Source organism: Erinaceus europaeus, chromosome 11 (genome assembly GCF_950295315.1).
Source record: "Erinaceus europaeus chromosome 11, mEriEur2.1, whole genome shotgun sequence".
Classification (NCBI taxonomy): Eukaryota; Metazoa; Chordata; class Mammalia; order Eulipotyphla; family Erinaceidae; genus Erinaceus; species Erinaceus europaeus.
The window spans coordinates 26,367,858-26,384,135 of NC_080172.1; the positions used below are offsets into that span (position 1 = coordinate 26,367,858).

Sequence of the window (16,278 nt, forward strand, 5' to 3'; positions counted from 1 at the left end):
GTGTTTTTGTTTTTCAACAGGGCAGGTTGAAACCATAAAGATTTTCTTGTCCGTTTTAGTGTTTAGGCAGCATGACATCTAGAATAGTTTTCTTCCTTCTTCCATTCCTTCTTCTTTGTCATCACTGGTTCTTCACCACTTCAGTCCATTTTTTTTTTTCAGAGAGTGGGAGACAAGAGAGGAAGGAAAGATACCATAATAGTAAAGCTGCTTTTTGGCACCCTCCCAAGTGTGCTGCCTTGCAGGCCTTACAGTTCTTTAAAATGTAAATACCTTCCAGGAAGAACTGGGTTAATCCTAGCTCAGTTCAGGCTGCTCGTGGTTCTTTTTTGAGAAAGATAGGAGTAGAGAGAGAGAGAGAACCAGATATCACTCCGGTACATGTGCTGCTGGAGATTGAATTTAGGACTTCAGACTTGAGAGTCCAGTGCTACGCCACATCCTGGACCACTCTCCTGGTTCTTGATTAAAAAAGAAGGAGGAGGAGGAGGCAGAGGAGGAGGAGGAGGAGAAGAAGGAGGAGGAGAGGAAAAGAAGGAGGAGGAGGAGAAGAAAAGAAGAAGATAAGAAGAAGAAAATGAGGAGGAGGAGGAAGAGAAGGAGAAGAAGGAGGAGAAGGAGAAGAAGAAGGAGGAGGAGAAGAAGAAGAAGGAGAAGAAGAAGGAGGAGGAGAAGGAGAAGGAGGAGGAGAAGAAGGGGGGAGAAGGAGAAGGAGAAGGAGAAGGAGAAGAAGAAGAAGAAGAAGAAGAAGAAGAAGAAGAAGAAGAAGAAGAAGAAGAAGAAGAAGAAGAGAGACAGGCTAGGAGTATGGATAGACCTGTCAATGTCCATGTTCAGCAGGGAAGCAATTACAGAAGCCAGACCTTCCACGTTCTGCACCCCATGATGACCTTGAGTCCATAGTCCCAGATGGATAAGGAATAGAAAGCTATCAGGGGAGGGGATGGGATACAGAGCTCTGGTAGTGGGAATTGTACCCCTCTTATCCTATGGTCTTGTCAGTGTTTCCGTTTTATGAATAAATAAATTAAAATAATAATAATCACTTACATTATCAGAGACTTGGTTTTTGTCTTCCCTTTGTTTATTTCAGCTATAATCAAGGTTCCACTATGTAGGACTCAAATATCATAACTATTTAACTAAACCTTAGCTTTTAACCCTAACCCTAAGGTGTTCAAAGCTCTTCTTTTATACTGTTTATAATTTCTTCTAGTTGTGTTGGAAGGGATCCTGGATGTTGTTTCGTTTTGTTTCCAATATAGGAAAAAAAAAAAAAAAAAAACACAACGTTGCTTAGGGAAAGAACTTCATTCATGTATATAATAAAAATAGCAAAAAGTACTAAAGAATTTTGTTGAGGTTTATAAAAGTGGCAGGTTTATTAAGTACACAAAAAAACATGATGGGAAAATAGCCAGGAGAGCAAAGGCTAGGAATACATGTGGCAGGAGCCGTGAGTCTTTAAACCAGCATTCAGCTGGTGCACAGGTCCTGAGAGAAGATGAGAGAGAAACAGCAGCAGTGAAAGGGGGAGAAGCCAAAAAGGATTGAACTTCCACCAGACATTTGCTTAAGTAGTATTTAATATCCACAATCCCTTGTGACTTTATGTCCTATGCTATAGTCTATAGTCCGTAGTCTGCTCATGATGGTCAGCCTGAAATCACCTGTGTGATAATTAGATACTTAGCCCCTAACTCCTTTTGCTTATGGTCATTGAAACAATGTATTCCCAACACATATAAAAGAAAACTACATGTGTTATGGGGTCTTAGTGGCATTTCCAGGATTCAATTTTCAAAGAATTTTTTCCTGGTTGACTTTGTTCTTAGCCCTGAATGCTGAGCCTTTCTGCCTCGTTTCAGAATCACATCATTGAAGAAAATATACTCTAGTTCTTTAATAGATCATCAACAACAAATCTTTAAATTGAGTCATTTAGCATTCTTTGGTCTAACTTAAACTGTATCTCCTCGATCCCTCAGCCATTTATTTTGGACAGAGAAATAAACCTCTCTTTGAGTTAGTCTAATGTTTTTGGTCTATCCCTAAAATGTGGGAGTAGAGTCAACATGAATCAAAGTAAATGGCCTGAGAATGAGCTCAGAGTATAGGACAACTAAAGAAAAAAAAAAATATATATATATATATATATATATAAACTTTTTTTTGCCAAATGGTCTCCTATACATTGGCACCTGGAATAGCAAATTTCCATCATACCCACCAAAGCACTCATCTCCAACTTCCTGCATAATGAAAGCATCTCATTTCAGAAATTTTTATTTTCACAAGAGAGAAACACTTGGTTCAATTAAGGACTGTCCATCTAGATATTATAATATTCTTCACGATGTTAAACTCAAATTTACATCCTATACCTTCATCTCCATGACTCTAATTCAGAATGAATTTACTTATCTGTATGTCAAGTTACTTGCATTAATGAATGTTACCTTCTTAAGACTAAATATTCCCCAGAATTTAATAAGCTTTTATGCTGAAATACTTTCAACTGAAGGTGTTCTACTTTCTCAGCTCTTGAGAGTATTTGAGAAATAGACACAATATTTCATGTATTATCAGCAATGCAGTCACCTTTTATATTTATATTCTAAATGTCTTTGGGTGTAGAAGAATTGTATTCATTTTTCTTCAGCAGTCATATTGCTCTGCTGCTTTGCTTTGAATATGTAATCTAAAATCTCGAGATATAACTCATAAAATTTCACTCAAAAACAATATGTAATACAGACACCATATAGCCCTGCAATACTACTTGTAAACAGTTATCTGCTTTCTAAAACACTGATTAATTTATTCATTGCCTCGAGAAAGAGAGAAATTAAGGGGGGAGTAGAGAGGGAGAGAGAAAGAGAGACATCTGCAGCACTACTTTACTACTTATGAAGCTTCCCCCCTGCAGATGGGCACTGGAGGCTTGAACCCAGTTTCTTGCTTACAGTTATATATGTGCTGAACCAGCAGAGCCACCTCCTGGCCCGTTTTGGCATTTATCAGAAGGACAGAACACCACTTCAAAATGATGTTTATATCCTTAGGCACATAAAAGCACTAGTCATAATGGTCAAGATATGAAAAAAAAAAACCAAAACACCAAATTCTCATCAACAGATGACTTGATACAGGAGCTCTACATCCCCACCTGCAGTGAGGAAACTTCACAAGTGGTGAAGCAGGTCTGCAGGTGTCTTCCCCTCTTGATTTTTCTATGTCCTGTTGAATAAAATGGGGAAAACAAACAAACCAACCAAAAAAAATTCATTCAGATATTACTAGAGGGGCCGTGGTGACACATCTGGTTAAGTGCATTTATTGCTATATACAAGGACCCAGGTTCAAGCCCCCAGTCCTCACCTGCAAGGGGAAAGCTTCACTACTTCTGAAGCAGTCTTGCAGGTGTGTCTCTGTCTCTCCCTCTCTGTCTCTCTCTCCCTCCCTCCCTATCTCCCTCCCCTTTCACTCAATTTCTCTGTTTTATCAAATAAAATCAATAAAGTTTATAAAATATTACTATAAATTTATACTTACAGTGGTTTTAAAATAATAAGGTCTAGACTATACTCCAGTTGCAACTCATTTTGTTAGATTTAACATTGTTTCAATATTATTTTGTTCTCAGTTAGCCAGAAGATGATCTATCTCTCCTAGCCAGCCATGTATTAGGTTTGTGTGATAAGCATATCCCAATATCTTAGTAAGGATTGTTTATAAAATTTTAACAAGGGCCAGGGTGATAGTGTACCTAGTTGAACACACACATTACCATGCTAAAGACACAGGTTCAAGATCCCTCTCCACACCTGCAGGGACAATCCTGCACTAGTAGTGAAGCAGGTCTTTAGGTGTCTGTTTTTCTCTCTATTCTCCCTCCACTCTTATTAATTTCTCTCTGCCCCATATAATAAAATAGAACAGAGGAAGGGAGAAAGAGAAGGAGATGGGAGAGGAGAGGAGAGGAGAGGAGAGGAGAGGAGAGGGGAGGGGAGGGGAGGGGAGGGGAGGGGAGGGGAGGGGAGGGGAGGGAAGGGAAGGGAAGGGGAGGGAAGGGAAGGGAAGGGAAGGGAAGGGAAGGGAAGGGAAGGGAAGGGAAGGGAAGGGAAGGGAAGGGAAGGGAAGGGAAGGGAAGGGAAGGGATGGGAAGGGAAGGGAAGATCACTGAAAATAGTGGATTTGTAGTATTGGCACTGAGCCCCATCGATAATTTTAGTGGCAACAAAATAAAATTTAAAAAATTATTTGAATAGGGGGTTGGGCAGGGGCGCACATAGTATGAAGTGCAAAGAGCCACACAAGCATCCCAGTTCGAGCCCCTGGCTCCCCACCTGCACGGGGGTCACTTCACCAGCAGTGAAGCAGATATGCAGCTGTCTTCCTCTCCCTCTTTCTATCTTCCCCACCCCTCTCAATTTCTGTCCTATCCAAAAAAGATAGAAAAAATGGCCACCAGGAGCAGTGGATTCATAATGCCAGCATCCATGATTCATAGAAAACTAGTGTAATCTTTTCCTCCTACTTGTCACACAAAATAGTTCACAAATAATTTCCTCATTGATGCTTTATGGAATTTGACCAGAGTTATTATTTCGTAAATGTATGTTTATCACAAAAATTAACTCAAGATTAGTCTCATCAATTTACAGTGGTGTTAGTTAAGATATCTACTAGAGGCTTTGTGTCTACACTTGCATAATTTTTTCTCACCTTAGGGGTTAATTGGCTTAGAGAACTGAACTCAATATGCTTAAGTGGTGGTACCTTAGTAACTTTATATCTGAGATAAAATTATAAGTTTTGAAAAAGAATGTTACCATATTCTACCTTTACATGTTTGATTACACATTTAATTTCATTGGCACCATTTTCTTTCCATTTTATATTTCTTCTGCACATCTAATTTGATTTAATAATTAGTGGGTATAATCTTCAGTCTATTGAGGTCAATCTTCATGAGAGAAAAGTTTTTGTTGTTATTGGTTTCTGTTTCTTTTCTTTCTTTCTTTTTTTTTTTGATATTCATCTAGGATTTAAGTAGTGGTTAATATTTATTATGTTTGAACTTCTATCACGATATGTGAACTTTCTAGCTCTCAGTTTCCTAACCTAAAAGTGAGATTTAGTAAGAACCTGACTCTAGTAAGTAACAAAGATCACTTTGTTAAGTCCCTAGTGGCCTTAACTGACCAAATAGAGCACTGTATACCTTTGTGTGTGTGTGTGTGTGTGTGTGTGTGTGTGTGTGATGTTTCTAGTGCTAGATCCTTCAGAGCAATACACAGTCATAGTACTTTCTTTGTCTGTTCACCTCTTTTCCTTCTCACAGGGACATTTTGCAATGTGTATATATTCAGGAGTGTGTTTTTTTAAAAGAAAAACAAAAACAAAATGTTAAATTACATCCCTTTCAAAATCCCTGCCTTTTGAATGATGTCTTTAACTTTCCTAACACTTGGGGTATTTTTCTATTTATTTTCCCACCTGAAAACATATAGCTCTTTCTCCAGTCTCTTAATTTATATAATTACAGCATTACATTTGATTTCTTTCTTTAGTCGCTATTATTTATTTTGCATTCCCTTAATTTTGATTGATGGCAAAGAAGTTATTTTCTCCTTACTCTAGCTTTTCTTGTGTGTGTGAATATAGCAAAGCATTTTTTTTCTCAGCCTTATCTAAACTGTTTGATTAGCTGCTAATGTGCAAAATCATTAATGGAGGACTCAGACTGCTAAAATAAAGAACTGGTGAATTCCAGCCCATACGCCTTAGCTCAGTCTTTTCAGATGAGTGCTTTTGCACAGACGCAAACAAAAATCATCAGTCCTCCAGGCACTGTGTGAAATGTGCAGGGTATTATTACATCCTGTAAAAAGTTAAATGTGGTTGAAATAAAGACTTCTCTGCAGCATGTAATGTTGGGTAGCTGCTTTAGAACACTAAATAAGCAGTTTGCTATAGTAACGGTGTATCCAACTTTATAATCTGACAGCCATTTGTGAACTATTGAGGGGTTACCTTTCATTGAATATCAACTACTTTATTTAGCAGATTGTGTGTGTGTGTTGTGTGTATGTGTGTGATTTTCATTTTAAGAAGAAGAATTCAGTTTCTTTTGTGTTGCCTAGTGTAACTCACCTATTAGTTTTTATATTAAGTAAAAAAGATTAATCCTGGTCAATCAGTTAATTAAATGATTAAAGATCCTTGTACTACCACTTTAGACAGATGTTTGCTAAAGGATACCATGAAAAATATTCAACAAAGTGGTAGAGACTGTTGTGTTGTGATTAATAACTTGACAGCTGTAACCTTCCTAAGAATTCCAGAATTTGTGATTTGTTACTAAAATAAGCCAACATGCTTAAACCATGACATATAAACTGAATATCTTGTCCTTGGATTTTGCTGCACTTGTTTCCAGTTTTAAGAGATGGTGTTTAAATGGACGTATTCTCTAATCAGTAAACTTAAAAGTTTTAATAACCATAAGAAAGTAGCTTCTCTTATACATCACATAAGATTCCCTTTCTGTATACTAATGGTATGACTTGTTTTCTTTTCTTTTTTTACTTTTTAATTATTTGATAGAACAGAGATAAATTGAAAGAGAAAGGGGCAGAGATAAAGAGGAGTGAGAAAGAGAGACAGCTGCATAACTGCGTACAGCTCATAAAGCTTATCCCCTGCAAATGGGGCTTGAACCTGTGTCCCTGAGCATAGTAAAAGGTGACTCAGCTAGCATGCCACTGCTTCCCCTAACCCCATATTTTTTAAGCCAAAAGACAATCCAATTAGCTATTATATTGTAATCATATACTGAATATACTGAAAAAGACATCTTGATAAGCTGAGAAATCTAGTTTTCTCTGATTTTTTTGTTTGTTTGTTTTTGAAATTTCTTTTTTTTTTTTTTGGATAGAACAGAAATTGGGAGGGGAGAGGAAGACAGAGAGGGAGAGAGAACAGACACCTACAGACCTGCTTCATTGCTTATAAAGTGACCCCCCCCCATAGGTGGGGAACCAGGGGATCAAACTGGCATCTTTGCACTGGTCCTTGCGCTTCCTACTATGTGCGCCGCTTAACCCAATGAGCTACCACCCAAACCCCAAAAGCTATGTTTTGTTTTACTAGAGCAAAATCTGGTGGGATTGGTGTTTGAACCCAAACCTCTGCTGCCTCTCCAGAGCCACTGTTGAAATTTGAGGGGGGAAAAAAAACAACAGTGTGATACTTAGTCTTACAAAGATAATGAATTTAGAAATTGTATCCTAATACACAAATACTTGAAACTATAAATGCTAGGTGTATTTAACTAATGTTACACTATCATAGTCAAGTTAGAAAAAATATATATATATATCATTCATGACTGATTCTTCTGATTCCTATATCTTTGTTTTCTGGAAGTATTGTTATGATAACTTAACACAATTACTGTTGAAATAGCTTTAAGTTACATTATTTTGGCAGCTAGGACTTTTCCTGCTTTTTATTAAGAGGGTGAGAGATAGAGAAGGGCCAAGAAACAGAGAAAGAAAACCACCATAACACCACTCATTATAAATATTACTAGTAACTCAGAGAGAAATGTAAGTGTGGAATATACATGTAAATATATATTTTCATAATAGCTTTCAATAAGCAGGAAGGTACAGTTGTCTATTTTGCACTTATGTAAAAGCTGTTGTATAGGGGAAAGGTAGATTTATGAGCCTATATTTGTTTTGAGAATCAATCGTTTTGTATTTTTGAAATATGTTAAGCATTCTTTTCTGTAACATTAATATTTAGATGGTACACTTATGACAAGTGCAACAGAATACTTGTTTTTCTGTTTTGATTATTTTTAATTTGTTCTTGTTGTTGTTGTGACCAGTGGAAAAAGTACAGAACTTGAGCATGCCAAGTTCCCAGGTTCAAGCCACAGCACCACATATGTCAGAATTGAGTGGTGCTGTCCGGTCTTTCTCACTTAACACACACTGTAAATATAAATAATTTCATTGCCACTGTTTTTTTTTTTTCTTATAGACTAGGAGTTTGTTTTGTTTTGTTTTATTGTCTTCTTTTCTTTCGTTGTCATGGGGGCTTCATCAGTCCAGGCTAACTTTTTTCAGATAGAAAGACAGAGACAGAGAGAAAGACAACATAGCATGAAGCTTCCTTCAGTGTGATGGGGGCTGGCCTTTACTTTGGGTCATGCCCCTGACAGAGCAAGCAGACTGCCCAGGTAAATTATTTTGCCAGTCTAATTTTGTTATTTCTGTAGCTTGGCAAACATGTTTTTAATCACTTACTTTCCAGCTATCATTAAGGTTCTTTATCATCGCAGAGAAAGTTGAAATAAATTACTCATTCTTTCACAGTTTGAAAGAAAATAAATATTGAATTAAAACATTCTGAGGTGAGGTGAGGGAGACAGCTTACTGACAGAATGCACATTCCCCATGTATGAAGTCCCAGGTTCCATCTCTGGCACCATAACAAACAAACAAATCATTTGAGTAGTTTAAAAACAAGTGTTTTTTTTCAGAGATCTTGGTAGTGGTTTTCAAACACTCAGGTGAAAATGAATCATCTAGGAAGCTTGTGAAAGACCAGGATGAAGATTTTCTTGGTCTAAGACTTAACATCTTCATGCTGTTGCTCTGCCAACCACTCTGAGCTGTGCAGCTCTAAAAGCTAACAGTGTAACTATAATTAAGAATCTACAGTCTAAATGACAAAGGGAAGTTGAACACACTTGAGTTCTTTCCTCAATTCTGTAGTACTTAGAATCTTTTGGGGGGTCGGGCGGTAGCACAGGTTAAGCGCAGATGGCACAAAGCGCAAGGGCCGGCGGAAGGATCCCAGTTCGAGTCCGGCTCCCCACCTGCAGGGAGTGGCTTCACAGGCGGTGAAGCAGGTCTGCAGGTGTCTTTCTCTCACCTCTTTGTCTTCCCCTCCTTTCTCCATTTCTTTCTGTCCTATCCAACAACAATGACATCAATAACAACGATAGTAATAACCACAACAATGGTAAAGCAACCAGGGTAACAAAAAAAGGGGGGAAATGGCCTCCAGGAGCAGTGGATTCGTGGTGAGACCCGGCAGTAACTCTAGAGGCAAAAAAAAAAAAAAAAAGAAACTTTTGAATGTAGTGCATTTTTTTAATGTCATTGACATTTGTCATTGGTTTGTTTTCATTCTAATGATTCTTCTCAACTTTTTTTTTTTTTTAGCTCTTTTGACAGCAAATTTGTTTACCAGCAAAGAGGACTTGGGCCAATAGAGGAAGACACTATTCTTGTCATAGATCCAAATAATGCTGCAGTACTACATTCCAGTGGGAAAAATTTGTGAGTTAAATTACTTATGTTGTTATCAAAGTTTGTACTACATATATTAGGTACAAAGTATGTCACTGGGTCTGTCTGGTCTTGAAAAGAGTGTTTTATGCTGAGCTGTGAGAGCACAGCTTAAGAAGCAGGAGGCTAATTGAGCTATCTTATCTTTATTTTTTTTTTTTGACAGGAAGTTCTAAACTCTGACTGAATATTAGAGTCACCTGGAAAACTTCAAAAATTAGGTTCAGATTTAGTTTAGGATGAGATTGAGGTATATATAGTACTTTTAAAGTTAGTATTTTAAAGCTCTTCAAGTGATTCTAAAAGGCAGTCTCACTTGTGAGCTACTTATATGCATAACTAGTAAAATGAGGTTGCTGGTTAACTAAATCTGAAGTGTGTGAGCGTGTTTATCAGCCAAAAAAGTCATTACCAGATATCCATCCAGTTATCAACTTCATGTAAAAAGTCTCTATTCCCTTATCAACAACAACAACAAAAAAAAGATTAAGCAAATGTCATTTTCAGTTTTTGTAAACATGCATCGGTAATTTGGCTTTGAAAGCTGCTCATTATTTGGCCTTATTCCTGAATGGCTTTTGGCAGCCAAGAAAAAAATGTTGGCTGATATTCGTGGACATTGAAAAAAAAGAGGCACCTGTTTACAGTGTCCTCAACCATTTCAACCTGGCAGCTTCAAGAACTCTTAACCTACTCCATCTGCTTATGCACAGAGAGAGTCAGCACCTTTAAAAGGTGTGGAGTTATCTACTTTGAATGCACCTGCTTTTAGAATTGGTCATAATTAGAGTTTTATGGGGTTCCAAGGTGGCATAGTGGGGGGCCAAATCCAAATACCAGGTCCACCACTTGATGGGCTTAAATTTATTTCTTTGGTATTCCTCCCTTAATCAGAAGTATTCTCATTCCAGAAAAGGAATTAAAGAGGAAGGCTGAGAAACTGCTGCTAAAACAATTTGTCCCACAGTGGGATGTCTGTGTCAAAAGCAAGCCATAACCTTCACATTTTGTTGATTTCTAAAACAGAAATTAGTTCAACTTACTAGTCAAGATCAGGTCATTGTAGTCTGAGCTCACGAACAAAATTCTGTGGTACTAATTCCTAAATCCAAAGCTAATAAATATGACTTGTTGATTGTAAGGTATCATTTGACCATATCACATTAAATATTGCCCATGTGTTTATTACCTCTGAACAAGTTCTGAAACCTGTGAATCTGTCTCAGTATTTATTAGTTTACATTCTCTTACTCTAGTCCTCCCTCTTGATTTATTAAATAGATTAAGCTTCTCTAATAATTATCCTGTTTGCATTCAACTTAGATGAGCATAGATCATGTCTGCTGAAAGTTGGATTTTCTGTCTTTAACATGTGGTCTTAAGTCTTTGAATCATATATTTAATATCAAGTGTTGTTAGGGTTTGGGGGCTCCAGCAGGCCTGGCTAGCTTCGCAGAGGTGAACAGAGATTCGGGGACACACGGCTGGGCTGGGAAGTTGTATTTTTTTATTCACGAACAACGATTTATAAACTAACCGAAACTAATCACCACACAGATCTCTCCTGCCTCCTTCTCCTCACCTGGCTGCGCCAAGAACTCTGGAACTCTATAGGGGTTCCTTGGGGCGGGGACAAGCGGGCCACGCAAAACTAGCAGGGGCCAAACCAAATCTCTCAGAGGTAGGGGGAAGGGGGCCAAACCAACACGAAGAATACCAACATATTCCACCTTTTCTTTTTAACTAAATGACCACAGTATCAGGGGTGTGGGGTGAACAGAAACCTATATCGTACAGGCATTTTCAAAAAAGAAACTGGCACAAACATGGAGAAACATGTAAGCGGGCAACAAGGACCAGTGTGCTGCCAAGGCCGTTTTTGCCTCTGTGGGCAAAGTCTTATCAGCTAAAGAACCTTTGCTGCCTCTGGGGGCTTTTGCCTCGACGGGCATTTTTTTTTCTCTGTGGGCATTACCTAGCATGGGGGCGGGGATATGGCCTAGAATCACAAGGCAGCTGGCTGCAGTCAGTCTTTGAGAAACCCAGCAGCATACAGGGAAGCTGCTAGTTTTGTGCAAAGTGTCCAAGAGTTGTACCAGTGAGTCCAATAGAAATGCGAGGCCAAAGCAGATGTCCACCGAAGAACTGTACATCTGTCTCAATGGGGAATGTCAGCCATCGGAATTCTGCTTTTCTGTAGAGAACTTGACAGCTGCAATTCACTTACTTATGAAACAAAACTTGTAGCAGGTTAGTTTACCACAATTGATAACTCTATTACAATTGGAAGTCCCTTCCAACACGATTCCAAGGCTATTTAAAGTTCAAACAATAAAATGTGGAAAGGCAAACATGAACCATAGAAAGAAAAAAGACTCAGGCATGAGAATTATTAGCATAACCATAGCGCAATCTAACGTTTCTAATTGAGAAGGAATTTGAGACTTTTACATATCAACAACATCTTTTTAACCTTTTGTTACACCCATTCAAGATGGAGACACACCCTAGGTGTGCACAGGTTTTTTTTTTTTAGACCAACTCAGTTAAAATATATTGATTTTTAACTAATTTTTACCTCAGACTATAAATGTAAGTTAATTTTATCTTTATGAGAATTACGTTGAAAACCTTTTTCATTTAACTTTGTCTGGTAAGAATATAGCCTTAAAGTTACATTCTTAACCTTAAAGTTAATGTTACCAAACTTTAAACACACACATACACATGGTCTTCAATACACAAGGAGGAAAACTTTTGTTACGAAGGCATGTCATTTCAAACACGAATTCAGATCTGTACTGTCTTAGCCATTTGGGGAGTGCGCTGTCCAGCGGTGGCCTCTTGGGCAACTTCAGCTTCAGGAATTGTAGGTTGCAATCTCTGCACGAATCTCTGCGTATTCTAGCTCATCTGCCTTCAGACCCAAGCTGAGGATCTCTGCCAAGAGGCCCAGTTTCGGCAGGGAGCCCGCGGTCTCTGGGTGGCCCAGGATCTGCCCAGACTTCATAGCAGGAGGGCGGGCAGGCCAGCCGTGCAGAAGGTGTGGCCTAGGTGCCCCAGAGTGGCCATGATAGGCCGCCGCGTCCCTGCTCCATGGCCCTGCCATGTCTGCTGCCCTGCTCCCAGCAGCCGAGCAGCGTGGAGGGAGCCCACGCCCAATGCCCCACGCCACGTGGCGGAAAGCCGGCTCCTGCAGGCTGGCGTTGGGCAGAAACCACAGAGTGGTCCAGAGATAAATGTTCCAGAAACAGCGAAACAGTCTTGTGAAGAAAGGGCAGAGGCCTTTGGAGATCTCTTCACAAGCAGAAGAGAAGGCCATAGTACATAGGTAGCCAAATTGTCTTCACTTATCTGAGAGATGCGCAGGTCAGGACCACATGGGCGCCATTTGTTGTTAAGGTTCAGGGGCTCCAGCAGGCCGGGCTAGCTTCGAGGAGGTGAACAGAGACTAGAAGACACACAGCTGGGCCGGGAAGCTGTATTTCTTTATTCACGAACAACGATTTATAAACTAACCCAAACTAATCACCACACAGATTAATCACCACACTCCTGCCTCCTTCTCCTCACCCGGCTGCGCCAAGAACTCTGGAACTCTGTAGGGGTTCCTTGGGGTGGGGACAAGCGGGCCATGCGAAACTAGCAGGGGCCAAACCAAATCTCTCAGAGGTAGGGGGAAAGGGGCCAAACCAACACGAAGAATACCAACAATCAAGTTTTGATACGGCATTAAATTTCCTCACTGAATTTTTAAACTATTAAATTCTACATAAAGATTTAATTTAGTCCACTACTGGACAGTATGGAGTTTAGGGATATCAACCCACAGAAAGTTTTAACAATCTCCATAAAAGTCAAACTGTTGCTGAGATTTGTGAAAACTATGGTAGTTATCCTTGGAAGGAAGGATTAAGATCCAGGAAGGGTGTGTGTGTGTGTGTGTGTGTGTGTGTATGTGTGATTTGTGAAAACTATGGTAGTTATCCTTGGAAGAAAGGATTGAGATCCAGGAAGGGTGTGTGTGTGTGTGTGTGTGTGGTGTTATAGAACTGTGGTGGTGGGTGCAGTGTGGAGCTATACTCCTATATTCTTATGATCTTGTTAACCATTATTAATTCATTAATAAAATAAATTTTAAAAATAAATAAATAAGGGCTGGGTGGTGGTGCACCTGGTTGAGCGCACATGTTACAATGCACAAAAACCCAGGTTGGAGTCCCCAGTCCCCACCTGTAGGGGGAAAGCTTCACAAGTGGTGAAGCCGTGTCTCTCTTGCTTTCTCTCTATCCCACTCTTCCCTCTCGATTTCTGGCTGTCTCTATCTAATAAATAAATAAAATAATATTTTTTAAATAATAAATTAAAATGTGAAAAAAAAATCTCCATAAAACTTTTGACTTACACAAAACTTACCTACAGTTGTTCTCTGGTATCTGTGGGGGTCATTTTGAAGATCTCACCCCCCCCCTTCTGGCTATGAAATCAGCTGATGAGCTGTGCCACATAGTAGGTTTTCCATATTCATAAGTTTTATACAGTGGATTCAACCAACTGACATCTATAGTCAATTGAATTCATGAAGATGAATCTACAGATAAAAATATCCACTATGGGGGTCAGGTGGTAGCGCAATGGGTTAAGCAAAAGCCCAAGGACCTGCGTAAGGATCCCAGTTCGAGCCTCCAGCTCCCCTCCTGCAGGGGGGTCACTTCACAAGTGGTGAAGCAGGTCTGCAGGTGTCTGACTTTGTCTTCCCCTCCTTTCTCGATTTCTCCCCGTCCTATCCAACAACAACGACATCAATAACAACAACAATAATAACCACAACAACGATAAAACAACCAGGGCAACAAAAGGGAAAAAAATGACCTCCAGGAGCAGTGGATTCGTAGTGCAGGCATTGAGCCCCAGCAATAACCCTAAAGGCAAAAAAAAAAAAAAGTGAAAATAAAACATTTTTTAAAAAAATCCACATGCATATTAGTTTTTTTGGTTAAAATTTGTAACTGAGGGCTAAAGAGATCAGTTGTATTTCTCTAGATGATATTTTTTCATACAAATTTCTGAAATGTTAATACTTTGACATTAAATTTTTGTTTTTATTTTCCATTTTTCATTTTTTTCTTAATGATAGAGAAACCAAATCTCCTCTAGATTATATGCAGAGCAGGAAATTAGACCCAGACCTGACATACCCAAAGGTCATGCTTTACCCACCGAATCACCACGCTAGCTTTTAGAGCTTGTTTTTAAATTAAAGTTATTGTGTTGTTTTATGTATATATATTAGAGAGAGAGAAAAGAGATCCTTCACTTATAGATTGTAAATGAGTGAATAGCACTTGTTGCAGAGTCTTTACTATAGCTGTTATATTTTGTTGTTTGTTTTTTACCAGAGCACTGAGCAGCTTTGGCTTATGTCTGTGGGGTTGGGGAGGGAGTACACCTGGAATTTTGGAGCCTCAGGCAAGAGACTCTCTTTGCCTAACCATTATGTTATCTCCCACACCCAGGTCTTTGCATTTAACAATTCATTTTAGTTTTTTATAGAGTAATGTTGATATACATTTATTGATTTTTTAAATTATAGAACCTTTATAGGTATGTTAGTCCTCAATTTTTTTTATTTGTACTTTGGAACTCAATATATAATTGAAACAATTGTTTTTATTTTTCAGGTTTTACTTGCCACATGGCTTGAGTATAGATAAAGAAGGAAATTACTGGGTCACAGATGTAGCTCTCCATCAGGTAATTTTCATTTGGCATTTATTCAAATAGAAACTACTGGAGTTAATGCTTTCAAATGCACTTGTTTTGTTTAGTTCATGTTCGGTGGCTCAGTGAGTTCATAATGAAAAAAAGAAAGAATGAGAAGAAAAGGAACAGCTATTTCAGAACACAGGGCTAGGAAAAAATATGTAAACAAGCAAGCCATCCTTGTTTACTGGGCTGGCAGGAAGTTTAGGGCCAGATGTGAAGCTTCATTATATCATCTCTGTGGGAGCTCCCAGCCTCTGTCTTGGCTGTCCACATTGCTTTTCTACCCTCTGTCTTGTTTCTGTTTTATCACTTGGCGTTTTTTATTTCCTTTCTTAAGCTACCTCAATCTTATGTAAATTGACGCAAGGTTTCTCATAAATACAGTTACCGGATTTGCCCTTTTTATAATAAGTTTTATTTCAGAATAGTTCTTCGAGTCTTTCTATCAAATAATAAGCTCATGTTTAATGCTTGTGTTATGAATAGGTAGTAAAGAACTGGGGGAAAAAGCAAGTTTGGAACGCAGAAGATAGGAAGTGTGTTCAAACATCTCAAATATTTACCGATCATGTTTTAAGCTGGAGAGTACTGTGCTCTTAGCCAAGGAAAGAAAAAAGGAGAAAGGAGAAAGGGGTGAGTGGGAAAGAACATCAGTGCAGTAATCTTGGTCCACCTCAAATTAATTGGATGACCTTGAGTTGACTACTTAATCTCGTTTAGCCTCGTTTAGCAAATGAAGGGGTGAGAGCAGATGATTTTTTATTCCAATCAAGTTCTAAAAGATGTCTTTTTACAAACTAGTCTCTGGAAACCAACATTCTAATTGCCTCTGAAAATGGTATTAGTCCTTTAGGTATGCCAGTAATAGCCATGCAGTGTGGATAAGGTTTTTAATGCTCTTTTAAAAGGTGTTCAAATTGGACCCAAACAGTAAAGAAGGCCCTCTCTTAGTCCTGGGAAGGAGCATGCAACCAGGCAGTGACCAGAATCACTTCTGTCAACCCACTGATGTAGCTGTGGATCCAGACACTGGAATGATCTACGTGGCAGATGGTTACTGCAACAGTCGGATTGTTCAGTTTTCACCAAGTGGGATATTCATCACCCAGTGGGGAGAAGGTAGTTAACAAAACTCCTG

The 16,278-nt window shown here is 38.9% G+C and overlaps 1 protein-coding gene across 7 annotated transcripts in view; it reads left to right on the top strand.

Moving 5' to 3' along the window:
- PAM (peptidylglycine alpha-amidating monooxygenase) overlaps window positions 1–16,278 on the top strand; it is a 359,693-nt gene that overhangs the window by 320,245 nt on the left and 23,170 nt on the right. For all 7 annotated transcript variants that reach the window (XM_060201208.1, XM_007526805.3, XM_007526804.3 and 4 more), the window contains 3 exons: window positions 9,249–9,365; window positions 15,056–15,128; window positions 16,049–16,259. In XM_060201208.1, the coding sequence (XP_060057191.1) occupies window positions 9,249–9,365; window positions 15,056–15,128; window positions 16,049–16,259 (401 nt within the window). The remainder of the gene's footprint in view (window positions 1–9,248; window positions 9,366–15,055; window positions 15,129–16,048; window positions 16,260–16,278) is intronic.